General features: G+C 36.4%; 2 protein-coding genes and 1 long non-coding RNA gene across 5 annotated transcripts in view; 2 read left to right on the top strand and 1 right to left on the bottom strand.

Annotated features, from left to right (window-relative positions):
- The first annotated feature begins 320 nt into the window (after positions 1 to 320).
- On the top strand, positions 321 to 17,385 carry si:ch211-69b7.6. 2 transcript variants are annotated; one of them, XM_073916476.1, is made up of 7 exons: positions 321 to 434; positions 947 to 1,013; positions 3,383 to 3,433; positions 3,673 to 3,757; positions 6,589 to 6,758; positions 6,852 to 11,835; positions 12,541 to 17,385. In XM_073916476.1, the coding sequence occupies exons 3-7, from the start codon at positions 3,431 to 3,433 to the stop codon at positions 15,993 to 15,995; spliced, it is 8,697 nt and encodes a 2,898-aa protein (XP_073772577.1). In that variant the 5' UTR covers positions 321 to 434; positions 947 to 1,013; positions 3,383 to 3,430; the 3' UTR covers positions 15,996 to 17,385. The 2 variants fall into 2 exon arrangements, with proteins under 2 accessions (XP_073772577.1, XP_684581.9); XM_679489.10 differs by having other exon boundaries at positions 6,852 to 17,385.
- On the bottom strand, positions 16,247 to 19,642 carry LOC141376560 (uncharacterized). Of its 2 annotated transcripts, none has more exons than XR_012387068.1 (2): positions 19,017 to 19,642; positions 16,247 to 18,439 (listed from the first exon to the last, which is right to left on the bottom strand). It is a non-coding gene; the product is annotated as an uncharacterized lncRNA (long non-coding RNA). The 2 variants fall into 2 exon arrangements; XR_012387067.1 differs by having other exon boundaries at positions 19,027 to 19,642.
- Positions 19,091 to 27,486, top strand: part of wipf2a (WAS/WASL interacting protein family, member 2a) — a 25,684-nt gene continuing 17,288 nt past the window's right edge. Inside the window, exons 1-2 of the mRNA XM_005155759.6 lie at positions 19,091 to 19,466; positions 26,776 to 26,898. Of these exons, the coding sequence (XP_005155816.2) occupies positions 26,839 to 26,898 (60 nt within the window). The 5' untranslated portion in view covers positions 19,091 to 19,466; positions 26,776 to 26,838. The remainder of the gene's footprint in view (positions 19,467 to 26,775; positions 26,899 to 27,486) is intronic.

The raw sequence follows: 27,486 nt of genomic DNA, 5'->3' as shown, positions 1-27,486 counted from the left end.
ATAATTGGTTATATTAAAGGTGTGAACGCTCGTTATGAACCGTCTCCACCTAGAACAACCTGGGTGGTTGTGCCTACGCCTTGTACAGGTAGTTGTGTCCCAACGGGTATGACTCATTTGTGTGCATAGTTTAGTTTTTTTTCCTATTTCTTTTGATTTTCTCCAATCAATCAGGAATTAGGGAGAGGTTTATTATTGTTATGTCACCCAGCCTCCATGAAGAACAAGCAGTGATGCTGTACCGAGGCATGTGTTTGTACCTTAAACCTGTTTTTCCGCTCTGGAAATGTATTACTTGCTGCAGCGAGAGTTTCATGAACAGTATGAAGAGGACAGAGGTAAACACGGACTCATCCAGTGGAAACATCCAGTCATTAGCATGACATTTTATTACTAGACATTGAACAAGGATATAAAAGCTCATAGGATACAAGGTAAGGCTTTTCTTTTGTTGTTCACATTTAAACATTAGCTTGGACTGTTTAAAACAAATTGTTTAATCTTAAAGAAACTGCAATCTTGTATGTTTAGCTAGCATAGGTGTCAAGTTGTTATGAATTACTATGCAGAGAATGCACAAGTTATGCTTGTTTAATTTCATTTTTACAATATTTTACAAAAAGTTGAATGTATTTAAATTGCATTTATGTGTCAATACCTCTAATTATTGCATAGGGATGTTTTTTAAACTGGTAAATCTGAACATTTACTGTATTTTTCTATACCACATATTACTAAAAGAGTGTTTCTGATGCACATTTTCAGATTCTGAACATCTTAATTTGTGATTACTATAAATAAAAGGGTAACAGCTTTGTGCAAGTTTGTAAAATTACCATATACCATATTTTGTACCTAGTAATCCAATGTTTTTGGTAGATTTTATGATGAAATAGCTGACAATTAAGTCATCACAGTTGAACAGGTTATCAATATGTCTTTACAGATGATCATGGGATAATCTGGTACCTCTGCGATTGCGCAGCTTTAAAACAGAGGGTGTGGTTAATAAGGTGAGGTCTGCTCAGTTTCTTTTGTCTGGCCTAACCTGTTCCTAACGCCCTCTTGTTACACTATCCTAACAATTCTTTGAATACCTCACAGTTTCGTCTGTCTGTTTATTCACCAATGCGATAATGCTGACTTTAAAAAAAAAAAAAAAGCATGGAAGTTTTCTCAGTTTCTTTCAGTCTGAGAGAAGTGCTTCTATTCATTTACTGATTGCCCCATACTGTATGTATTATACAGTATAAATATGCAGTGGTGTAAAGTAACTAATTACAAATACTCAAACTACTGTAATTGAGTAGTTTTTCTAAGGAAATGTGTACTTCTACTTTCCCTTAGATGCACTTTTAGTGCTGTATCAGTACTTTTACTCCACTACTTTCCTTCAACCTGCAGTCATTACTTTATTTTCTCCTGTCTATGGGGATAAGAAAAATCTGTCCTGTGATTCCTGTCCAATCTAATAGCATATGGAAGTAAAGAGGTAAATCGAAGCATAATTAACTACCTCAAGACATGTGCGATTTATAATTGCAGTTAACTGTTTGGAAGCATTAAACGTGTCCAAAAGATGTCCAAAATCTTTACTTACATTTACATATTAAATGTAGTGCAAGTAGAGTAAAAGTATTTGTTGTAAATATTACTCAAAGTATGAGTAAAAATTAGCCCTTTCAAAAATAATCAAGATTTGTGTGTAGTGAGTTTTACTCTGTTGAAAGCTGGTTTACATGTAATTTGTAAATGTGTGTAAACGTAGCATTCTGTAGTGCATATAGTTATTGCCCTGCAGGCACACAACATCATAAGACGTTATTATTAGGTTAGATTTAGGTTGTTATGTCAGGTGACCAAGATTTTATGTCTAGGCAGCGTCTAATGACCTTATTTTGATGTCCAATAATAAAGTCAAATGGCGTTCATATTTGGTCTATTTTAAGTTGTTAGAAAGTGACCAAAATCCAACGTCGAGCAAACATCTTAAACCAACATCATATTGACATTTTCAAATACAGACATTTATTCATCAGGTATGGCAACCAAAATCCAATGTCTGATAGACGTCATAGTGGTAACATACACAATGTGAAGATGTAACATCATTAGACATTGATATTTGGTTGATTTTAGGTTGAATGTTGGACATTGACGTCGGCCTGATGTTGAGACCCGATTTTCATGTCCAAACAAAATGCAACATCCCAATGACGTTAGGGTACAATGTCAATCTGACGTCATGTTGATGTCTTGTGCCTGCTGGGTGTTCAAGGTCACTTCGGTCATCATGCAGCAAACATCCGCCATCCTCTCATCAGCGACATGCATCTAAACAGTCTCTGGGTCAATGCGATTAAAGATTTTGGACATCCTTTTGGACACTTTTAATGCTTCCAAATAGTTTGCTCCAATAATAAATCGCCCATGTCTTAAGGTAGTTCATTATGATGCGATTTACCTTCTCTGTGTTTGATTGGACAGGAATCACATGACTGATTTTTCTAATTCGAAAAAAATAAAGTAGTGGAGTAAAAGTACAGATACTGCACTAAATATGTACTCAAGGGAAAATAAAAGTATGCGTTTTTAAAACTACTTAGTAAATCACAAGTCCTGAGAAAAACTCTAAAAACAGTAATCTGAGTATTTGTAATCAGTTACTTTACACCACTGCCAACGTCCAACCTAAAATCAATTCAATATCAACGTCTAATCATGTTACAGCTTGACACTATGACGTCAATGAGACATTGGATTTTAGTTGCCATACCTGACAAATAAATGTCAGTATCTGATGTCAATATAACGCTGGATTAAGATGTTGGCTCGACGTTAGATTTTAGTCACTTTCTAACACAAGTTAAAATCAACTAAAATATCTGCATCATTTCACATCATTATTGGATGTCAAAAAAACTCCTTAGATGCTGGTTAGACGTTGAATTTTGGTCACCCGACGTTACAACCTAAATCTAACCTAATTTTATTGTCCTATGATGTTGTGTGACTGCTGGGCAATGACTAAATGCACTACAGAATGTTACGTTTACACACACATGCACAAATTGCACATAAAGCATCAGCTTTTAACAGCGTAATACTCACTACTCCTGAATACTTTTGAAATTTCTACTTCTTACTCATACTTTGAGTAATATTTACAATAGATACTTTTACTGTACTTGCACTACATATTTAGTCAAGTAATGATACTTTTACTTGAGTATGATTTTTCAGTATTTTTCCCACCACTGAATATATGTATATATGTTTATAATGTTTAAGTATGTGATTGTATTGTGACTTAACATGCATTTGTAATAATTTGCATTGAAACGTGGTTCTCATGAGTGCAAATTTCCCTTTGCATTAAAAGGTTTCAGTTCTGGAGGCTTTCGTGTAAATATATATATATACTGGTGAAATGGTATGTTATCTGTTTTTAATCTTATTTGTCCTCCAAACATGTTGATTATGATTTTTGTGCTTGATTTTGTGTTACTGTTTTAGTTATTATTAGAAATAAATGATGATTGAATTTCTGATGAAATGCTATTTTGTGTAAACTGGCAATGCATATGTTGCTCATCAAAACTTTAAAATGTTAGATTCATTTATGCATGTAATTAATTTAATGTTAAAATCACTGTGTTTTGTAACTGGCAGGCTCTTTACCAAAGAAGCCTCTCTGACAGCCTGCTGCTTGAAGATAATGTCTCTGGAGAATACACAGACCTGCACTTTCTTGAAGGTACAGTCGCATATTTGATTATGATTTTATTTTCTTTAGGTCAAGGCTGGCTGAATAATTATAATAATATTCTGTGAAATTGTAAATACAACTGAGCAAAGCTGTGAAATGTAATAAATCTCCTCTGAAGATCAGAGAGCGCTCTTGCCAGAAACTCCGGCTACATCCGGATCTATTTGAAAATGGCGTTTTCATTTAACACACTCCAATATCTATTTCCAATTATTTTTGTCATCAACACTAAAACGACTGAAAACCCTTTTGTTCGTGTATTGCACGTGCACAGATGTACGACGATTTTACCTGCGTCATATCTGCCTGGCGTTTATTTACTTTCCGTCTCTTTGAAACATTGCGGCAAAAGGCAATATGGAGCATGTACAAACTGACAATAATCTTTAAAATAGCTGTCAAAATGGGTAGCATCCAAAACACCTGCTTTACAGTGTCTTCGACCATGTTAGCTGAATTGGTCTCAGTCTCAGTGTGTATAGAAGGACAAAATGTGTGTTTTTCAGTGTTGGGCACTAGCATCGCTACAAGTAGTGACACTACTAGGTTTACAACATTTCTCAGTAGCGTAGCAGTAGCTGTTTGTTTTAGTCAAGTAGCACAGTATCGTCCACACAAGTTACATTTGCCGATTGCGGATCAATAAGTGGCAGCATCGAAATTCATGGAGCTGTGAGGCCGGTGTCTAGCCGATGAAAGTTAATCCATATGATGGCGATAATGACGATTTCTTCTTCCACCTGTTTTACGGTGGTCAACAACAAACTTTTTGGTGGGTTGCTGCCACCTCTCACTCTGGTCTGTGACGTCGCTAACACAAGAAATTTGCTGCATGGAAAGATGGCTGAGGGAGAGGAGTTATGTGTAAAGCAGGATTCCGCGTTACCATACCTCGAGAAGTACATGTTAAGATGTAGTAAATGCTATGATAATAACTATTAGTTCATGATAGTGTCTGATGATACTACATTTATGTAGTGTAATTCATTAATGAAGAGTTGTAAATATATATACAATATAATGCTTATCCATAAAAAAAAAATCCCTTTATTTTAAATTACTATAGTATTTTAAATGTGTTGCATCTGGTTTTATAGATTTTTTTTGGTTTTGCTGTTATATACTATAATTTGTTGGTAAATAATTGAACTGAACAATTATGCCTCATATGTTTTATTGACAGTTTTGTTGATCACTAAGATATGATTGACTTGGATTTAAGTTGCTTCGATTTAAAAATGAAAATTGCAAAAATAGCTTAGATCGAGCTAAGCTATTTTTGCCAAGTAGCTATTAGCTTAGGGCCTACTCACGCTATGCTATCCGGACCGTGCCCAGGGCCCGTTTCCGGGATCGTTTGAGAAGTGTGAGTGCTCTGAATCGGGCTCAGGCATGGTTCACTTTGCCGGCCCTTGCCCGGTTGGAAGAGGTATGCCAGAGCGCTGTAGACTTGGGCTTTAGCTCGGTACGCTTGTGTGTGAGTGCAAAACGCACCTAAGCTCGAAACTGAAAGCGAGAGGGGACTTTTAAGGGACTGTTTTATATGGATTAATTAATCATTCTTACTGTTTAATGAACGCAAACTGTCATTGTTTATTAAACACGCAAACCCCACCCTGCATGACAGCTGTGCACCTTCAGCAAACCTCCTAATTCCTGCAGCAGGAGGACTTTATGATTGTTTATGAGCATCAAAAGTGGCTGATCTGTTCTGCGAAATATTTGACTGTGTGTCACTGCATATGAAACGACTTAAACAATATAATTAAAGAAATCTCCACTGTGCTGAGCAAAAGTGCTTACTGAACAGCACATCATCAATGATGTAAGCATACCCAGGCCCGAATGTAATGTGAGTGCGGGTTGTCAGGGGGGACGGGAGGGGGAGGGCAAGCATGTTTTGACCTGGTTCAAGGCAACTGTACAAAGTGTGAGTACGCCCTTAGCTTGCTACATTTTCCAGAGGGTAGTTTTAGTGTAGTTAAGCTACATTTTAAGTAGAGTAGCTAATAGCTTAGCTCACAACATTTTTCAAGTAACTTGCCCAACACTGGTGTTTTTAAACGAAAACATATTCGTGCACTGCCTCTAAATGTCTAGAAAGAAAATCAGGAAATGGCCTTATAATCCTCATTATTAACAAAACGTAGAACTGGTTTTATTGATTAAGCATAATTAACAATCAGACAACTATGGAATTATCTCACAAAATAAATGATTTCAAACACTTGACTGAGCTTATGAGGTAAGTTTGGAGTTAAACTATGTTATTATGTGTGGTATTTTCATGTGCTCCATTTACTACACAGAGCCATAGTTAATTGAAAAGCTGCACAAACTTCGACTCTTTGTAGTAAATGCTGCTCCATCTAAGCGCATGTGCTGGAGGTTTTCTAAAACTAATTTTACTGAGAAAATATGCATGAAAATTGCCTAATCGGCCAGTCCTAAAATACTATCACTATACGATCACTATAAAGTTATTGAGCATCATAGCATCACTTTTTTACAAAGAACTTCTTATTGGTCTTATTCTTTGGTGTAAGTGTGGGTTCAGCCATCAATACCTATTGGTTTAGACTTATGGTCTCATTTGTTTTCTCTAATTTTTAGCAGCAAAAAAAAAAAAAAAAAAAAACAGATTGTTCTGCTGCTTGATGTTGTAAACTTATATTTTCCTTTTTATACTTTATTATTACAAAATAACTTTGCCCTGAACCCACCAATCAATTTTGTGTTTAAAGGATGATTAAAAATTCTTGCTAAGGGAACTTCTGCGTAATGAATAATGTTGATAATTTTCACATTGCAATTTTTAGGGGAAGATATTGTTGGTGCCAGTGATCAGCTTGAGCTAAAAAGGAATAAACAAAAGAAGAATGAAGCTGTGGACATTTTGAAGTTGATTAATAATGACAAGGAGTTCTCAAAGCATGGATTAAAATCCAGCAGAAGTTTGGAAAATCTGGATATGAAAGCTCCAGTTGAGGTCTGTTTTTTTATTTTTATTTTTTGCTTTTAAAGCACTAAATCATATGTCCAGCAAACCCATTGATTTGTTCTAACTGAAATGTTTCAACAGGTGTGGAAAGATTCATATGACAGACTTTACAATGCTAAAGTCAAGAGATTTCTAAAAGGAAGTCAAGTTGCAAAGGATAAAAGGCATAGCAAACATGGCAGTGGTCAAGAGACAACTGAAACACTTGACCGCAAAAGCAAGGTAAACATTGCAACTTTGCTTCAGAATGCAGATCGGATGTGTCTCGCACCATCTGAAACAGAATTTGATGAGAAAACAAGGTCATCCATTAGCCATTATGATCCCAGGGATTCTACAGGTGACTTGATGAGAGCAAAGCTCAAAACCAACACTGCAAGAGATTTTTCATCACTTCAATCCAAAGTGAACCTGACCAATGTTGAGCATGAAATAAACCTACGGGGTGGAACATATACAGACTTAGAAAAAGATGTTGGTTTTAATACACCAGATCGTACTTTCTCTCATGGTCAAGTATCTCCTGTGATGCACCTCACAAAAGGACATTTTAAGACCCCCAAAGCAGTGCTTAATTCCCCTGATATGAATATGGATGTACCATCAGATAATGTCGAGAAATCAAAATTTAAACTGCCAAAATTTAGCTTCTCTGGAAACAACAATCCAGACATCAAATATGATGCAAGTATGAAGGGGTCACCAGCCGAAGTAGCTGCAGGACTAAATGGCCCTAACATAAAAATTGATGGCCCAAAGGTTGATTACAAAGGTTTGAAAACAGACTTGGACATGGATATGCCATCTGGAAAACCAAAAGCTGCTCTCTCAGGGCCCAAGATGATGACATCTGAAATGGATGTGTCAACTTCAAAGTTTAATGCAGACTGTAATTCACCTGACATTAAAATTAGAGGTCAAAAACCAGGCATGGATGTTGATTTACCTAAAGGTAATATTAAAGCTTCAAATTTAAACCCCCCCAATCTTGACTTGAATGCATCTGATCTTAATGTAAAGGCTCCTTCAGGACCTAACCTTAAAATAAAGTCTTCAGACCTGAATTTCAAAAATTCCAATGTTAATGAGGGAATTAATGACCCTGGTATGGATCTGACTCTACCTCATGCTGATCTGAAAAACCCAAATGACTTTGGCCTCACAGGCTCCAAAATACAAACACCTAATTATGACCTAAAGACCCCTGAAATGGATCTTTCAACTCCCAAGCTAAAGACCGGATTAGATTCAACAGATATCAACATTAAATGTCAGAAACCTGATATCACAGACACAAATATTGATTTATCCAAGGGTAAAATCACAGTACCAAATTTAAAAACACCCAGTCATGACTTCAATGCACATGATTTGGACATCAATGCCCCTTCAGGTAAAATAAAAATGCCCAAATTAAAGATCTTTGGTAACAAGCCAGAAGGATCCAGTCTTAAAATCAAGTCTTCAGATCTGAATCTCAAAACCCCCAAAATTAAGGGTGGAATTGATACGCCAGAACTCAATCTAACTCAGCCTCAAACTGATTTAAAAGCCCCTAACATGGATATCAAATCACCTGATGCCTCAAAACTAAAGATGCCTAGGCCACATATGAATGTTGATGCGAACATTGAACAGCATGACCTTGATCTGAGTGCATTAACACCCAAACTTAATGCAGGTATAAAAAGCCCTCATATTGACATTAATGGACCGATTGCTGATATCAAGGGTCCAAAAACAGATCTTACACTACCGAACATGGACATGCCTTTAGAAAAAAAGAAAATGCCCACTTTCAAAATGCCTGATTTTGGTCTTTCAGCACCCAATATAAGAACACTTGATGCTGATCTTAAGACCCCTCAAATGAATCTGTCTGCTCCAAAGTTTAAGGGAGACTTTAATTCCCCAGATCTCAGCATTAGTGGTCATAAGCCAGATATAACAGCACCAGACATGAATGGGGATTTCTCAAAAGGTAAAATTAAAGGAACAAATCTCAAGAATCCAAATTTTGACATGGATACACCAGATTTTAAGATGAATTCCCCTTCAAGTAAACTGAAGCTGCAAAAATTTGGCATCTCAGGTAGCAAGAAAAAAGGACCTGATCTTAAAATCAAATCTCCAAACTTGAATATCAAAAGCCCCAAAATGAAGGGAGGAATTGACACCCCAGACATGGATCCGACTCTGCCTCAAGTGAATTTAAAAGCTCCCAACCTAGATCTCAAATCTCCTGATATTGATCTTAAGGACCCATCAGGTAAATTTAAAATGCCCAGTTTAGGTCTTCCAGGTTTAAAAGAGCCACATATAAATGTGGATGCTGGCATAGATCAGCCGGACCTAAATGTAAGTCCATTAACTCCTAAGCTAAATGCTGGGATAAATGGTCCAGATATTGATATTCATGGACCTCATGCTGATTTCAAAGGTCTGAAAACAGATCTTAAACTTCCTGACATGGACATGCCATCTGGAAAAAAGAAAATGCCCAATTTCAAAATGCCTAGTTTTGGTCTAACCGGGCCCAAATTGAAAACACCCGATTATGATTTGAAGACCCCTGATATGGATCTTTTCCCTCCAAAGTTTAAGGCAGACTTTGATTCCCCAGACATAAACCTTGGTCATAACATTGATGTCACAGCTCCAAACTTGAATGTTGACTTACCAAAAGGTAAAATTAAAGGGCCAGATTTGAAGACACCTGATCTTGACATGAATGCACCTAACTTTGACATAAATGCCCCATCAGGTAAAATGAAGCTGCCAAAATTTGGTCTTTCTGGCAAGCCAAAAGGCCCAGATTTTAAAATCAATTCTCCAAAGCTGAATCTCAAAAGCCCCAAAATTAAGGGTGGAATTGATACCCCAGACATGGATATGACTCTGCCTCAAGCTGATTTCAAAAGCCCAAACCTAGATCTCAAATCTCCTGATATTGACCTTAATGGCCCGTCAGGTAAATTGAATATGGCAAAACCAAAGATGCCAAGTTTAAATTTGTCAGGTTTAAAAGGGTCACATATGAATGCTGACGTTAATCATCCCGACCTTAATCTGACTGCATCAACACCCAAACTAAATGCTGGGATAAGTGGTCCAGATATTGACATTCATGGAGCTGGTCTCAAAGGTCCACAAACGGACCTTACTCTTCCAGACATGGACATGCCACCTGGAAAAATGAAGCTGCCCAATTTAAAGTTTCCTAAATTTGGTCTATCAGGGCCCAAATTGAAAACACCCGATTATGATTTGAAGACCCCTGACATGGATCTTTCCCCTCCAAAGTTTAAGGCAGACTTTGATTCCCCAGACATAAACCTTGGTCATAACATTGATGTCACAGCTCCAAACTTGAATGTTGACTTACCAAAAGGTAAAATTAAAGGGCCAGATTTGAAGACACCTGATCTTGACATGAATGCACCTGACTTTGACATAAATGCCCCATCAGGTAAAATGAAGCTGCCAAAATTTGGTCTTTCTGGCAAGCCAAAAGGCCCAGACCTTAAAATCAATTCTCCAAAGCTCAATCTCAAAAGCCCCAAAATTAAGGGTGGAATTGATGCCCCAGACATGGATGTGACTCTGCCTCAAACTGATTTCAAAAGCCCAAACCTAGATCTCAAATCTCCTGATATTGACCTTAATGGCCCGTCAGGTAAATTTAATATGGCAAAACCAAAGATGCCAAGTTTAAATATGTCAGGTTTAAAAGGGCCACATATGAATGCTGATGTTGATCATCCTGACCTTAATCTGACTGCATCAACACCCAAACTAAATGCTGGGATGAGTAGTCCAGATATTGACATTCACGGACCTGGTCTCAAAGGTCCAAAAACAGACCTTACAGTTCCAGACATGGACATGCCATCTGGAAAAATGAAGCTGCCCAATTTAAAGTTTCCTAAATTCAGTCTATCAGGGCCCAAACTGAAAACACCAGATTACGATTTGAAGACCCCTGAAATGGATCTTTCCACTCCAAAGTTTAAGGCAGACTTTGATTCCCCAGACATAAACCTAGGTCATAACATTGATGTCACAGCTCCTAACATGAATGTTGACTTACCAAAAGGTAAAATTAAAGGACCAGATTTGAAGACACCTGATCTTGACATGAATGCCCCTTCAGGTAAACTGAAGCTGCCAAAATTTGGGTTTTTTGGCAAGCCAAAAGGCCCAGATTTTAAAATCAATTCTCCAAAGCTGAACCTCAAAAGCCCCAAAATTAAGGGTGGAATTGATACCCCAGACATGGATCTGACTCTGCGTCAAGCTGATTTCAAAAGCCCAAACCTAGATCTCAAATCTCCTGATATTGACCTTAATGGCCCATCAGGTAAATTGAATATGGCAAAACCAAAGATGCCAAGTTTAAATATGTCAGGTTTAAAAGGGCCACATATGAATGCTGATGTTGATCATCCCGACCTTAATCTGACTGCATCAACACCCAAACTAAGTGCTGGGATAAGTAGTCCAGATATTGACATTCATGGAGCTGGTCTCAAAGGTCCACAAACAGACTTTACTCTTCCAGACATGGACATGCCATCTGGAAAAATGAAGCTGCCCAATTTAAAGTTTCCTAAATTTGGTCTATCAGGGCCCAAATTGAAAACACCCGATTATGATTTGAAGACCCCTGACATGGATCTTTCCCCTCCAAAGTTTAAGGCAGACTTTGATTCACCAGACATAAACCTTGGTCATAACATTGATGTCACAGCTCCTAACATGAATGTTGACTTACCAAAAGGTAAAATTAAAGGGCCAGATTTGAAGACACCTGATCTTGATATGAATGCACCTGACTTTGACATAAATGCCCCATCAGGTAAAATGAAGCTGCCAAAATTTGGGTTTTTTGGCAAGCCAAAAAGCCCAGATCTTAAAATCAATTCTCCAAAGCTGAACCTTAAAAGCCCCAAAATTAAGGGTGGAATTGATACCCCAGACATGGATCTGACTCTGCGTAAAGCTGATTTCAAAAGCCCAAATCTAGATCTCAAATCTCCTGATATTGACCTTAATGGCCCGTCAGGTAAATTGAATATGGCAAAACCAAAGATGCCAAGTTTAAATTTGTCAGGTTTAAAAGGGCCACAAATGAATGCTGATGTTGATCATCCTGACCTTAATCTGACTGCATCAACACCCAAACTAAATGCTGGGATGAGTAGTCCAGATATTGACATTCATGGAGCTGGTCTCAAAGGTCCAAAAATGGACTTTACAGTTCCAGACATTGACATGCCATCTGGAAAAATGAAGCTGCCCAATTTAAAGTTTCCTAAATTCGGTCTATCAGGGCCCAAATTGAAAACACCCGATTATGATTTGAAGACCCCTGACATGGATCTTTCCCCTCCAAGGTTTAAGGCAGACTTTGATTCACCAGACATAAACCTAGGTCATAACATTGATGTTACATCTCCTAACTTGAATGTTGACTTACCAAAAGGTAAAATCAAAGGGCCAGATTTGAAGACACCTGATCTTGACATGAATGCACCTGACTTTGACATAAATGCCTCATCAGGTAAAATGAAGCTGCCAAAATTTGGTCTTTCTGGCAAGCCAAAAGGCCCAGATTTTAAAATCAATTCTCCAAAGCTCAATCTCAAAAGCCCCAAAATTAAGGGTGGAATTGATACCCCAGACATGGATGTGACTCTGCCTCAAACTGATTTCAAAAGCCCAAACCTAGATCTCAAATCTCCTGATATTGACCTTAATGGCCCGTCAGGTAAATTTAATATGGCAAAACCAAAGATGCCAAGTTTAAATATGTCAGGTTTAAAAGGGCCACATATGAATGCTGATGTTGATCATCCTGACCTTAATCTGACTGCATCAACACCCAAACTAAATGCTGGGATGAGTAGTCCAGATATTGACATTCACGGACCTGGTCTCAAAGGTCCAAAAACAGATCTTACAGTTCCAGACATGGACATGCCATCTGGAAAAATGAAACTGCCCAATTTAAAGTTTCCTAAACTCGGTCTATCAGGGCCCAAACTGAAAACACCAGATTACGATTTGAAGACCCCTGAAATGGATCTTTCAGCTCCAAAGTTTAAGGCAGACTTTGATTCCCCAGATCTAAACCTAGATAATAACCTTTATGTCACGGCTCCTGACATGAATGTTGATTTACCGAAAGGTCAAATGAAAGCACTAGATTTAAAGAAACCGAATCTTGACATGCGCATGCCAACTGGAAAAATTAATATGCCCACATTAAAAATGCCAAAGTTTGGTGTTTCAGGAACAAAAATAAAAACGCCAGACTATGACTTGAAGACCCCTGAAATGGATCTTTCTGCCCCAGAATTTAAGGCAGACCTTGATACCACGGATATCAACATTAAAGGCAATAAGCCAGATATCACAGGACCAGACATGGATTTTGATATCCCAAAAGGTACATTTAAAGGACCAAATTTGAAGACACCCAATTTTAACATGAGTGCACCTGACCTTGACATAAATGCTCCTTCAGGTAAAATGAAGCTGCCGAAATTTGGCAAGCCAAAAGGCACAAATTTTAAAATGACTTATCCAAAGTTGACTTTCAAAAACCCCCAAAATAAGGGAGGAATTGATATTCCTCAAACTGATTTTAAAAGCCCAAACCTAGATGCTGACTTGGATCATCCTGGCCTTAATCTGAGTGCATCAACTCCAAAACTAAATGCAGGGATAAATAGTCCTGACATGAATGTTCATGGATTTAATGCTGATCACAAAGGTATGACAACAGACCTCACACCTCCTGACATCAACATGCCATCTGGAAAAATGAAACTGCCCAATTTAAAGATGCCTAAATTTGGTCTATCAGGACCCAAATTGAAAACACCAGAGTATGATCTTAAGAACCCTGAAATCGGTCTTTCAGCTCCAAAGGCAGACTTTGATTCTCCAGAATTCAATATTAAAGGTCAAAAGCCAGAAATCTCAGGACCAGACATGGATGTAAATATTCCTAAAAATAAATTTAAAGGACCAAGTTTTAAGAAACCTAATATTGATATGAATGCACCTGACCTTGACATAAATTCCCCTTCAGGTAAACTGAAGCTGCCAAAATTTAGTTTATCAGGAAGCAAACCAAAAAGCCCAGAATTCAAAGTCGAATCTCAAAACCTGAATCTTAAAACCCCTCAGATTAAGGGAGGAATCGATACCCCAGACATGGATCTAAATCTGCTTCAGGCTAAAATGAAAACCCCTAAACTAGATTTAAAATCTCCTGATGTTGATCTTAATGACCCATCAGGCAAATTTAATATGGCAAAACCAAAGATGCCAAGTTTAAATTCGCCAGGTTTAAAAGGGCCACATATGGATGCTGACATTGATCATCCAGACCTTAATCTAAGTGCATCATCTAAACTAAATGCAGGGGTAAAAAGCCCTCATATTGATATTGATGGACCTAATGCTGATTTCAAGGTTCCAAAAACAGACCTAACACTCCCCAATATGGACATGCCATCTAGTAAAAAGAAAATGCCTAATTTTAAGATACCTGATGTTGGTTTTACAGGACCCAAAATCAATATGCCTGACTATGATAAGCCAGCTAAAATAAATCTTTCGGCTGCAACGTTTAAGGCAGACTTGGATTCACCAGACATCAACTTTAGAGGTCATAAGCCAGATATCACAGCACCTGACATGAATGTTAATGTGCCTAAAAGCAAAATAAATGTACCAAATTTCAAGAAACCTAATGTTGATTTGAACACTCCAGAGATTGACATTGATGCGCCTTCCGCTAAAATGAAACTTCCAAAGATTGGCCTCTCAGATTTAAAAGCTGAAGGACCTGATTTTAAAATGAAATCTCCAAAATTGAAAACCAAAAGCCCCAAAATTAATGGAGGAATCGATACTCCGGGAATGGACTTGACTCTGCCTCAGACTGATCTGAAAACCTCAAATTTAGATTTTAGACCACCTGATATTGATGTTAATGGCCCTTCAGGTAAATTTAATATGTCCAAGTTAAAAATGCCCAGTTTGGGTCTGTCAGGTTTGAAAGAGCCACATTTTGATGATGACATTGATCATCCAGACATCCGTCTTAGTTCATCACCTCCCAAACTAAATGCTGGGATTAATCATCCTGATTTTAACATTCATGGACCTAATGGTGATTTTACACTTCCCAAAACAGAAATGCCATCTGGAAAAATAAAAACATCCACATTTAAGATGCCTGATATTGGTTTCTCTGGACAAAAAATAAAGACACCCGACTATGATTTAAAGGCCCCTAATTTAGATCTCTTTAATTCACCAGATTTAAGTACCAGGAGTCATAAACCTGATTTCAGAGTCCCAGACAAGAATGTTGATTTTCCTAAAGGCAAAATAAAGGCAACCAATTTCAAACCCAATCTCGATGTCTACACACCAGAATTAGATAACCCTGATTTTCAAGGCCTGGGGTCTAATGATGATTTCCATGACTATACAAAAATGCACGCCAACAACTTTGCAATTCCAAGAGGTAATATAAAGGCAGGCAAAACATATGATCTAGATCCTTCCTTAAGAGACATTAGAATGCCAAACCATCAGAAATATGGTACCTCAAAATTCACCATGCAGGACCCTTATTTTGATTTGAACAGTGGTATGAACATTTCAGGAAAAGCCCAGAGGCCTAAAATGACAAGACATCTCCCCGACTCACCCGATGTCACAATGGCTTTACCAACCCCAAGACCCAGAACCTCTGGAGTAGTTCCAACATCATCAGATGTTTACTACAGCGAAATGTCTGGTGCACACAGATCAAGAGATCATAAAAGAACAGGGAGTAACTTTGAAATTGATGACAGCTGGAACAAAATATCAGTGCCTAAACTTCAAGCCCCAACCAGAACTGAGAATTTACCTGTGAGAAATTCAAATATGGGAATGAGTCCAAAGCAAATCTCACCCCATAGGGGAGGTGATGCAAGATATTATAGGAAAACTCAAATGGTTCCAAGACGTCATTACACTACTGATGACATTTGTTACACTTACAAAGGGATGCCTAGAAGAGATGGTCGGGGAAACGAGCAAAGTGACTATAGTCGCAGACGCACAATGAGACATCTGCAAATACAAGCAATGGATCTGGAGGTTCCAGAAAGCACGTTGAAAGGGTCAAAAATGAATGTCCTTAAACTAATGTAGTAGGATAAGTTTAAAAAAAGTGAATGGGAAGACATGGTTGAGCTTGTGCTTTCTAATCATTTTTATCAGAACTGACAATAGTGGGTTGATTGCCGCAACCTTTATGTATAAAATAATTCGAGTAGATGTCGATTTCTTCACCTTTCCATAAACAATGTGTTATACATGTATTTTAAATTGAATAGTATCATGTGCACTTACTAAAGATTTATAAAGGTTTTACTAAAACGTTTTTCTTAATTTTTTTAACGGAGCATGGATATTGCAAACTTTATATTTTTGTAAATTCTACATAATGTTAAAGTAATGTGTACAATGTGGGTAAGTTATACATATGTAAAAAGCTTTTTTGTGTATTGACATTTTTCTGCTTCTTTTTAAAGTTACTTATCTGTTATTGCAGATATTTCTGTGCCATGAAGTATCTAGTAAGGTACAGTAGGGGTAATTGTTTTGAAGGATGTATATAAATATTTGTGAAATATTACTGCTAACACATTTGCACAAATGTACAGTTGTTGTTGTTGTCGGCTGTTTTCCAACTCAAATAAAGTAATATACCCTTGGCTGAGGGTTATTTAGAAAACATTTTTTTTAATAATTGTAAAAAGAAAAAATGTGTTGTTATATCAAAAATATTTGCACACGTTGACAAAATCTGCATGTCAATTATTACATTTTCAAAGCCATTTAAAAGTGTGTTTTCAAAAATCTTCATTGCTTGCAAGTTTCATTGTTATGACGTAGTTCAGTAATTTTGTGTTTCCCAAAACCAACCAGCGGTGTGAAATACTTGAGCACTTTTACTGTATTATTTAATTAGTATTTTGGGGGATGTAGTATTTTGTACTTTACTGTACAAATACTTGAATATATTCCTGAAAAAACAGTACTTTTACACCTCATAATTGGATTTGAAATTAAAGTACTCATATATTTACCTTAAATTTTCTTTCATTTTATGCAAATGTGTGATTGACGCAATTATTTTTTATTAAAATTTCACCTTAATATCTGAAGTACACTGACCATAATGTATATAGCTTTTTCTAAATGTAATATTTTTTTTTGTCAGTTTGTGTGTGTTAGCTGTCTGTTTAGTACAGAATGCAGAATATTGTGTTTTGTTTGTGTGTTAGTGTTAGCTTTCTGTTGATGGAATGCAGAAGATTTTGTGCAAAAAAAAAATCATTCATGAGATTTTGTTTTTCAAATAATACATTTTCTGGTGATAACTAATTCATCAGGGGGGTTAGTGTCATGTTCACTTTGTGTAGTTTCTCAGGCATTATCTCTGATTATAGTTTTACAATTGAATTGTATACAGACATGTTGTAAGCATTGAGTATTATACTGTTTATTTCACTTTGCATTAAAATTTCTGATTTAATTTTTGTCTGGTCTGGTTTTATAAATACATACACTATTACAATACACTGTTTTTATATCTCTGTTATTGTTACTACACCCACCTCTTACTGTTGATTTGTGTTTTGTGATTTGGTCCGAATGAGTGTATGGATGTTTCCCAGTGATGGGTTGCAGCTGGAATGGAATCCGCTGCGTAAAACATATGCTGGATAAATTGGTGGTTCATTCCACTGTGGCGACCCCAGATTAATAAAGGGACTAAGCTGAAAATAAAATGACTGAATGGACTTGGTCCAGCACTGTGGTCAAAAGCATTTTTCAAATATTGCTAAATGAACTTTTAGGTTAAACATTACTTTTACTTCAAGTTCGCACAAAAAAAAAAAAAAAAAAAATTACTCTTTACTCTTTAAGTTTTTTTTTTTTATTCTGTTGAACACAAAAGAAGCTACTTTGAAGACATTGTAAACCTGTAATTATTGACCTCTAGGAAAAACAAATATTATGGAAGTCAGTGGATACAGGTTTACAGCTTTTTTTTTTTTAAATATCATTTTTGTGTGTTAAATAGAAGATAGAAACTCAAACTGGTTTGGAATTGTAGGGTGAGTAAATGATGACAGAACAGTTTTGGGTGAACTTTCCGTTTAAGTATATTTTGGCGGCATGCTGCATACCTGTATTTTCACTTGTAATTTTGGAGTACTCTTTTACTTTAAAAAAACAAAACAAAAAAAAAAAACAAAAAAATATTCACATATGTAGTTTTAAAAAAAATCTAAGCACACATACAAACATTTGTAACGTAATTAACATCTCATTTGCCAAGAACTGACCAAACAAAATCACATATTTGTGCTAACAAGTAAACAATACTATTTGTAAACTTCAGAAACTCGTTATTAACATCACTAATTGCAATTAAAGGAAATTATTTTCAGAATGTTTTGAAATGTTGTTATTTACTCACACGTTATTCCACTCCCATGTGATATTTGTTCATCTTCAGAACACAAATGAAGGTATTCTAGATTAAATCAAAGCTCTACCATTCTCCATAGACAGCAATGGTCCTTAGAAGACAAGAAAATGATGTAAAACATTGTTAAAACATCTGATCAAGTGGCACCATTACTACATGAATTATGGTTGTGCTACAAACTCTTATAGCAATATGTCAAACTGTACCCTAATAAATGTTCTGCCTTAAAAATATTGGTGAAGAGTCATGTTTAGATATTTTGATTTTGGTAGACCCACTGAAGTCACATTGAAGTCTTTGACAATGTTCTTGCTTCCTTTCTGTTCTTTTCTGAGAACTATTTTTTAAATTATAATAAACAAACTTGGAAAATTGGCTTTGCCAAAACGTTGTTAAAACACAAATTCCTTTAACCATGGTTATACAAATTATATTATTGGCACAAAAAATAATTACTGCATTTATATTTTAATAAAACCATTGTTTCATTTGATAAGAGAGTTGCTTTTGTTACAAGTGCCTATGTTACCCTAAATCATTTATTTAATTAAAAAATATGGCAGATTGACTTTTAACGACATTGTTTTTGTTTGTTTTGTAACAATAAACTGCTATAACGTTTTGGCTTTTTTAACTTTACAAGAGAAAGAGCTTATCCATGTAGTTACCCTAACGTACAGGTCTCACTTTCCGGTTGCATTCGGTTTTTTTCGGCCTCCTGCCTCCATTTTGTACCGACTGCGGGATTTCCGGGATTCCATTGAACTGGGTTCGCTGAAGCCCAGCGGTCTGTCGTGAAACAACATCGCCCCAATTCACAGGGCAGCAATGTTAATGTCAACAAGCGATAAGGTTCTGTAAATCTTTGCCTTTCGTGCTTTCATTTCTCGCCGTGGACGGTTTGTAACAACTTTAGAGAGTTGGCAGAAACCAGCCGTCAATATGACAGCGCACCACTGTAAGCTCTCGCCCGACTAACTTAACGTTAGTTAACTAACTTTCCCGTGTTTATTCGGTGACCGGATAGGCAGAAGAAGATCATCGGCTGAAGAACAGACGGTTACTGTGTGACATTAATGTTGTTTGGGATAAGATATCAGTCACATCGCGACCGACAGGTAAGCTTGCCGACGTATTTACGTTACAGATAGTGACTAATATTATTAATATAGTTGTTATAGCTCCTTACACATATTGTACAAGAAGCGCAAGTGACTTTGTGAAAAGTTTTTTGAATTCGTGTGTTTCGCTTGGGTTGTTTATTAATCAACGAGTCCTTTGACCGGGTTTGAGAACCGATTCTTTCAAAAGATTCGACTCAAAAGAACCGTTCGTTCATGGATCACAATAATGTGCTTTTGAAGACATTCCTATTGTCCTAAAACTTTTGGTTTTGCCTTCTATACACACATGTAATTGATTTAACTAGTTCAGGATGTTTGTGGCATGACAGGTATGGTCACAGACAGTCTGTTTAAATATTTAGACACGAAGATGGTCAGACACGTCATGTTCACAAGCTGAGCTCTGAATTTTTCACTTCCTTGTTTTAGACTCACGACAAAGAAAGAGTTGAAAACTACGAAAACACTGGTCTGGTGTGACACCAGTTAATATTAAGTATACTTATTTTAATGATTATGTTCTTCAAATAGTTCTGTTATTGTATTATGCATTCAGACGCATCTGTTAAGGCCAAACAAGAAATAACCCTCTATGTTTTTCAGACGTATTCGACACATACATTATTCAACGTATAAAACACATTTAAATTGCTAATATACAGTATGCTCTCTATTATATTTAATTTATACATAACATTTTTATCCAGAAGACCAAAATGTTTGTTCAGCTTTAAGATAGTTTCTTTATACCTGCAAAAGCAGACTATTTGTTTAAAATACATGTAGAGTTGCATAGTAATAGTAATAGAAATAATGATAGTGATGAATTAGAGATGCACAAAAACATTAAAATAAATGATTTGCAGATATTAAAATCTCAGTTGCTTTATTCTAGTTTTAATCTAAAAAATATTACTCTAGAATGTAACATTTTAAAGGATTTTACTGCATAAGACATATTCCATGACTGAATGATAACTTGCTAAAGTATTTTAAAACTATCAGTCAGATGACAGAATGCATTGAAGTTTGTCTACAGCACATTTTTCTGCTGTATCTTTAGTAAAAGCAAGGCCATAAAATTTTGCATATTAAATTTGATACTTTTATAGGGTGAAAAACTATCTGTGATGAGACTATTTACATGTGGCAAAGAAAAATCTAAATCAAATTTCATAATTGTGAATGTGAAATGTGTCAATAATGACTTTTATTACACTCAATTAATTAAACAATTAATTATCTTACAAAATGACCTCGAAGACAGCTTTATGTCAAATTTGATTTGAATCTTTAACTCCATAGCAAACAAAGCCAGCTGTCACTATAAAGACGAACTCCAACCTTACAATATTGACATCGCATGTACTTTTATGCATGTCATTAATCTCAAACCAATTCTTGCAGCAGCTGGGTGTAATAAACATGGTTGCTGACAGATTTGGTTTAGCTGATTAAAGCAGAGATGCTCGCTTGTTTTGACATGTTATGCAGCAATGTGAAGAATGCCAAGCTTAGTTTACTGGATCAGCTTTTGTAATACATTTAGTATTTTGTAGTACGATGTTATTTTCTAACATGAAACTTGCTCTGGTGGTATTTATCAGATTTTGGGCAGCCTGCATTTTTTGTTACATTTTTAAAAGTTAATTTTATAGGGATGATGTCAGAACCTGGAAGTAGAAATAGGCAATATGGACTTAGCTAACCTAAAAATGAAAATTATTTTAGTAATTTTTTGCTCTAATGTCACTCCAAATTCCTGAGACCTTTGTTTATCTTTGAAGCACAAATTTATATGTAATTTAGTTGAAATCTAAGACCTCCCTCATCCTCCATAGACTGCAAGGTTCTCAGCCTGTTCAAATTCTAGAAAGGTACAAAAAAAATCCTCAAAACACATCATATGCCTTCAGTGTTTTAATTGAATTATTATTAAGATAGGAGAATTCTTTTGTGCACACATAAAACAAAAATATCAACATGAGCTACTGAGTGGGACAATCTCTTCGCATGAAAGTGTAGAAATAAATGAAAGCAATGACATCATAGTACCACATGGCCAGAAGAAAGAAGAACCCTGCATGTTATAAGGTTGTTGCTAGATCAGATACAGTTGTGGCCGAAAGTTACAGGAATTATTTATATTATTTTTTACATTTTCCCATAATTGTATTTTGTTAACGTCTACCCCAACTCTAAACCCAACGGTCAAAGGAATGTAAAATAAGTTGTTCATTCATTCATTAAATTATTATCTTTTTGGCTTAGTCCCTTTATTAATCTGGGGTCGCCACAGCGAAATGAACTGCCAACATATCAGCACATGTTTTACGCAGCGGATGCCCTTCCAGCAACCCAACACTGGGAAACACCCACACACTCACATACACTATGGCCAATTTAGCTTATTCAATTCACCGATAGCGCATGTTTTTGGACTGTGGGGGAAACCGGAGCACCCAGAGGTAACCCACGTGTACACGGAACAGTAGTTGTACTGAGTGTTATTCATGTTATTTATTAAATTACCCAATAAATTGTATTTCTTTAACATCTACCCCAACTCCAAACCCCACCGTCACAGTATTGTAAAAAAATATTAATTATTTTTATACAATGTAACAAAAAATGATGTTATATTGATGTTTGTATCCGCAGCTGTATCCTATTTAGACGTTACCATGTTATAACTGGTATCGAGTTATGGTGGATAAAGAGCTGTTTATATGCTCTGGTAATATGCAAAGCATGGTAATGCTGTATTGACTAAACCAGGGCTGACCAAATTTGGTCCTAGAGGACCGGTGTCCTGCAAAGTTTACCTCCAACCCCGATTAGACACATCTGAACCAGCTAATTAAGCTCTTACTAGTTGTACTAAAAGCTTTCAGGTAGGTTTGTTGAGGTAAGTTGGAGCTAAACCCTGCAAGACACTGGCGCTCCAAGACTAAGGCTGTTTCTCAATATGCTTTCTTCAGCGATCTTGCGTCCTCATGTTCTCGTGTAACGTCATCATCAACTGCCAAAGTTCAGATCCAAAACTTAAGAACAGAGGATGAGTGAAAGTTCCCGGATGTGTTGTTATCGAGGATGCACCTATACAGACTTGAGTGCAAAACTCGCTGTAGGAGTCCCAGAAGTCACTGAGACTGGAGTTAGGAAGCGCAGCATTTTATATAGATTTATTATAAAATACAGAGATGTTTCCCTTCAGAATTTCCCTAAATGAAATGGTCAAAGTAAATATCACCATGAAAAAGTTTATAAAGGCATAAGCACATTAAGGGAGTTTATTTGTTGAAATTTGTATTTAATTTTTTTTATTTGTATTGTGCAAAGTACATTTGTAAAGTCTTTATGCATAAATTGTTGTATGAATGCGGTAATGTTAAATCATTTTCAGTTAAAAACATTTAAAGGTCTTGTGACCATCAGGAAGAACGCAGCATCTAATTTATCAGAGGATGCCTTCTGTGTTCTTGCGGCCTCCCGACTTCGTTCTTCCAAACTGACCTGACAAGACTTCTCTTGGCGTTCTTGAAAGTGAGAAATAGCCTTATGGATTTTAAGGGACTGTTTCATATGGCTTTATTAATCATTCTTGCTGTTCAATGAATGCAAACTGCCGTAGATTATTAAAGACGCAAACCCCTCACTGCACGACAGCTGCGCACTTTTAGCAGACCTCCTCATTCCTGCAGCACGAAGGCTTTATGATTGTTTATGAGTGCCAAAAGTGGTGGATCTGTTCGGCGAAATATCTGACTGCGAGTCACCACATCCCTAAGGACTGTTTGGTGAAATATTTGACGGCATATTATACGACTGAAACGATATAACAAGAGAAATATCCTTTGTGCTGAGCGAGAGCGCTTACTAAACAGCGTAGCATCAATGACGTAAGCGTGCCCAGGTCGATTGTAGTGTGAGTGCGGGCCGTCGGGGGAGAAGGGAGAAGGGAGAGGGGACAAGCGTGCTTTGGCCCAGTTCGAGGCAACTGTACATAGTGTGAGTACGGCCTTAGTTTGGGCACCCCTGGACTAGACCATTGGCTCCCAAAGTAGGGGTTGGAATCCCCTGTGGGGATGCTCAAGGCAATAATGGAAGGGTTCGCTTGGTGATTTACAAAAAACAATTACATTATATTAAAATATTAGAAATACAATAGTTTATACACAACTGATAAAAATAAACACAAAGATAAAACTATAATAGTTTTAACTAAATAGTTATTTGTTGCATTAAAACAACAACATGCAAATAAAAAGCCTTTTCTTCTTTTTTTCTTCCATGGCTTGGGGAGCCCTGGGTGATTATGTTAGAATAACACAGCAATAGCATCAATTGCAGCAGATCGGCATGCAACTAAAAAATAAAAAGCTCTACGATACAACATTGCGGAATCATGTCAAGCTTTCTGACACTTTTTCATCACTCAAATACATTAAAAATAAATACAGGTCACAACTGAATGTGGACTATAGCCCCTTTCACACATACAGACCTTTCCGGAAAATTACCGGCAATTTTCCGGAAAGGTTGTATGTGTGAACAGGTCCTTTTTGAAAATACCGGTAAATTCGTTCTGGCTATTTTCCGGAAAGAGAAGTTGTAACATTACCGGCAATTTGCCGGAATGCTGCGCTGTGTGAACGCAGAAGGAAGATTTCCGGAATAAGCTCGTGCACGTCTAGAACGTGCTGACGTAAGACTTCTGCTTTAGCCAATCACAACAGTCAGACGCATTTACGTCCGCGCGGTTTGTGAGAATAAAAGCCTTTGAATATTTTTCCAGACACATTTAGCTGCTAGAAGTTAGTCAGATAACGTCTATATGTTCTTCTTAATGCCAACTGTGCAAATAATCATCGATAAGATGCTTATGATAAGCCGTTGTTTGTTTACCTTCAAGCTTTGCGTGTGCCCATGAAACAGCCTGTGAGCGTCAGCACACGCACATATTATGAACATCTCGACATGCGAATATGATCCAGTGAAAGTTGTTTACAATATTGATTATCAAAAGAGTTTGTAATTTAGTCAAATGTTTACAAATACAAGCGCAGCCGTTTAAAGCTCATTTGTGGTGAATGATGTCAGAATTTACCGGTATTTTGGAATGGATGTGTGAATGCTCTTTTCCGGAAAATTTCCGTAACGTCCTCGCCTGTGTGAACAGCGCTTTTTTGAATATACCGGTAAAGTCGTTCCGTAAATTTTCCGGATATTTACCGGTATCACTGTGTGAAAGGGGCTAATGACGTTGTGGTCTTAAAAACATTGTCCACCATTCTCATTAGGTCAGGTTAATGTTGAAATTAAACAAATCATTAATACATTACATGGTTGTTAGACTGTTGTGTTTTTATGTGTGTTGTCTATTTGCTCATATTTATATAGGCTTATTGGTGTGTGTGCTTTATTTGCAGTACAAATTGCTGTCTGGACGTACATAGCTTTGGAGTCAAAATATCTTAGGAAATCTGTTTGTGAACAGGCTCACAAAACATTTCTTCATTATACAGATCCTTTTGTAGGTTGTAACTAGGGCTGGGTGAATAATCGAAAAGTAATCGAAATCGACATTCAAAGTCTATAATCGGTCCAATTTATTCAATTACTTTCCCTACCGTGTGTGAAGTCACGTGACCCCGCTCTGTTGAGGCTTATTTAGACTTATTTTATTATAATTTATGCTTATTATTATTCTGATATTATACTTCTGCTAAGCACACGCGTACAGTCCGGCGCAGACAAGGGTGGGAGAGCTGCATTTTAGGCAATGTGTGTTTTAATTTCAGTCGTTCAGCGTTGATGTTCAATAAAGAATCGTAGATAGTGGTTTTACTTCAGTTATTTTGAAATCAAATGGTGCACCCTTCATTCATGAGTCTCTCACTTGTAATATGTGAGCACATTTACTGTACAAAACTTGTCTGTAAACTTTGAGGGCAAAACGTAAATAAATAATCATATAATAAATTATACATAATTATATACCACAGTGGCAAAGCAGCATGGTGGATAAGACACGGAGCACAGATGTTCTTGCTTTTTATCATTACATCATCTCTTATAACAACTTTTTTTAATGCGCATACTGGAATTCTTTTTGTTAAAAATGTTTCCATCGTAGTAGTTAAAAAAGTTTATCCTACTCAGTTTTACGCAGAAGTTTTTAATGCACATTTTTAAAATTTATGTGCGTCTTGTCGTTTCCGTCAACTGAGCTTTTAAAAAATGTATTTATTTATTTTTATCTATTTTTTTGATGCGCATTTCCAAAATGCACGGAAAAATAGGTGGATGGAAAGCTAGGTAGTGTTTGTTTTTGTTTCTAATAAGAACATGTCTTTACTACGTTTAGTAAATTTTAACATGTACTAAAGAAAACATAACAAAACATACACTTTATTAAAAAATAACTGAATACTATATTTGAGTTTCAGTACTGCATGTTCACCACAGACCAAATTTTACTCATTAATTGGAAACCGCCCTTTTAAAACCCCGAAGGAGAATTTCAAGGGAACCCATGGCACACTCTGTTTGTTTGTGTATTTTTTAAATAATAATTTATTGAAATGTTTTTATTAAACAGAAAGTATAACATATTTTTACATATTCATCTAAATGCCACTCTCAGCAGGGTGGGCACCATTGAGATGTTCACAACATTTTACTTCAGATTTTTCAAATGTTCACTTCGACAAAGAAGAACTTAGTATAACTGAGTATATCTGGGCTTTACAGGTAAGCAGGTTTAAAAGTGGGTCATGAGTTTATGCAAGAGGCAGGTTTATTCCTTTATTATGCTGCCCATGTGTTTACAGACTCATGTCGATTTCAGCATTCAGACCACATGCCATATTTAATTCGGTGTTTGCTTCATCGGTTTGTTTGGCAACATCAGTTTCAGAAAAACACCCGATGTAAAAAGGGCATTTCCATTACAATGTGTAATGGCATACAGGTTTTCAGGGTTTTTGTGCTTCAAACTTACTTCCATTAGTCAATGTGTGACTGCAGATCCAGCTCAGCGACATTCCAGTTAGTCCTGCTCAAGTATTTTATGTGCACACGTGAACCAGCACTCATTTCTAGAGTTCCTTATTGGAAGCAAACATCAACCTTTCTTTGGAAAAGAGGATTTTTAAAATCCCATACTTTTTTTTTTTCTCCCATCTTTATTAACTTTCATTAGTCAGTTAAGAGAATTTGCCGGGGGTTTTACTTTTCAAAGATTTTTACCTGCAGTTATGCATGAAAGACTAAAAGCTGTAATTTTTTCCCACTGCAGAGTTCTGTGAGGATAAGTTCTGAAGATTAAGAAGACTGTTGTCGTTTTTGAAGGTTTGCCAGGATGCCTATTCCTCCTCCTCCCCCTCCGCCTGGACCTCCACCACCCCCCACCTTCAGCCAGGTGAGTGTGAAGGAAAGTGAGCAGCATGTGTGTCCATTCTCTAGCTGTTCCTGTAGTTCACCTTCCCTTTGTCAAGCTGCTCTCTAATAAAATATGTTTTATGGTGAATGTGATATAGGGCAATATATCATTTGAGCATTATGTGCGCATCTGCAGCATTCACATTGCTCGATTAGATTAGTTATTAAATATTAAAATATAAAGATATTATTAAATATTATTGTTTTTAGATGATTTGTACAATGATGACCATATTATTTTACATTTGACTGTTCAATTTCTGTACTTGGATGCTGTTAGACTTCCCAGAAAACTATATATATATATATATATATATATATATATATATATATATATATATATATATATATATATATATATATATATATATATATATATTAGCGCTTTCAAAGTTTGTGCGTTAACGCATGCGATTAATTTTAAATAATTAACGCGTAAAAAAAAATTAACGCAATTAACGCAGTTGCAGGTTTTTTTACTTCCTGTTTTGGTGGACGTGTGTTTAACATGCAAGAAATGTGGATAAGACAAAGGAAGCACTTTTGAAGGCAAGTTTCAGTATAAAAC

Source organism: Danio rerio, chromosome 11, assembly GCF_049306965.1.
Source record: "Danio rerio strain Tuebingen ecotype United States chromosome 11, GRCz12tu, whole genome shotgun sequence".
NCBI classification, from domain to species: Eukaryota; Metazoa; Chordata; class Actinopteri; order Cypriniformes; family Danionidae; genus Danio; species Danio rerio.
The sequence above is the reverse complement of the archived record's forward strand: the minus strand, read 5'-3'. Positions and strand labels throughout refer to the sequence as shown.

Coding starts and splice junctions, on each gene's coding strand:
- si:ch211-69b7.6 (XM_679489.10), top strand. Junction 3,758..6,588: donor AGACCTGCACTTTCTTGAAG/GTACAGTCGCAT, acceptor TGCAATTTTTAG/GGGAAGATATTGTTGGTGCC. Junction 6,759..6,851: donor ATATGAAAGCTCCAGTTGAG/GTCTGTTTTTTT, acceptor ATGTTTCAACAG/GTGTGGAAAGATTCATATGA.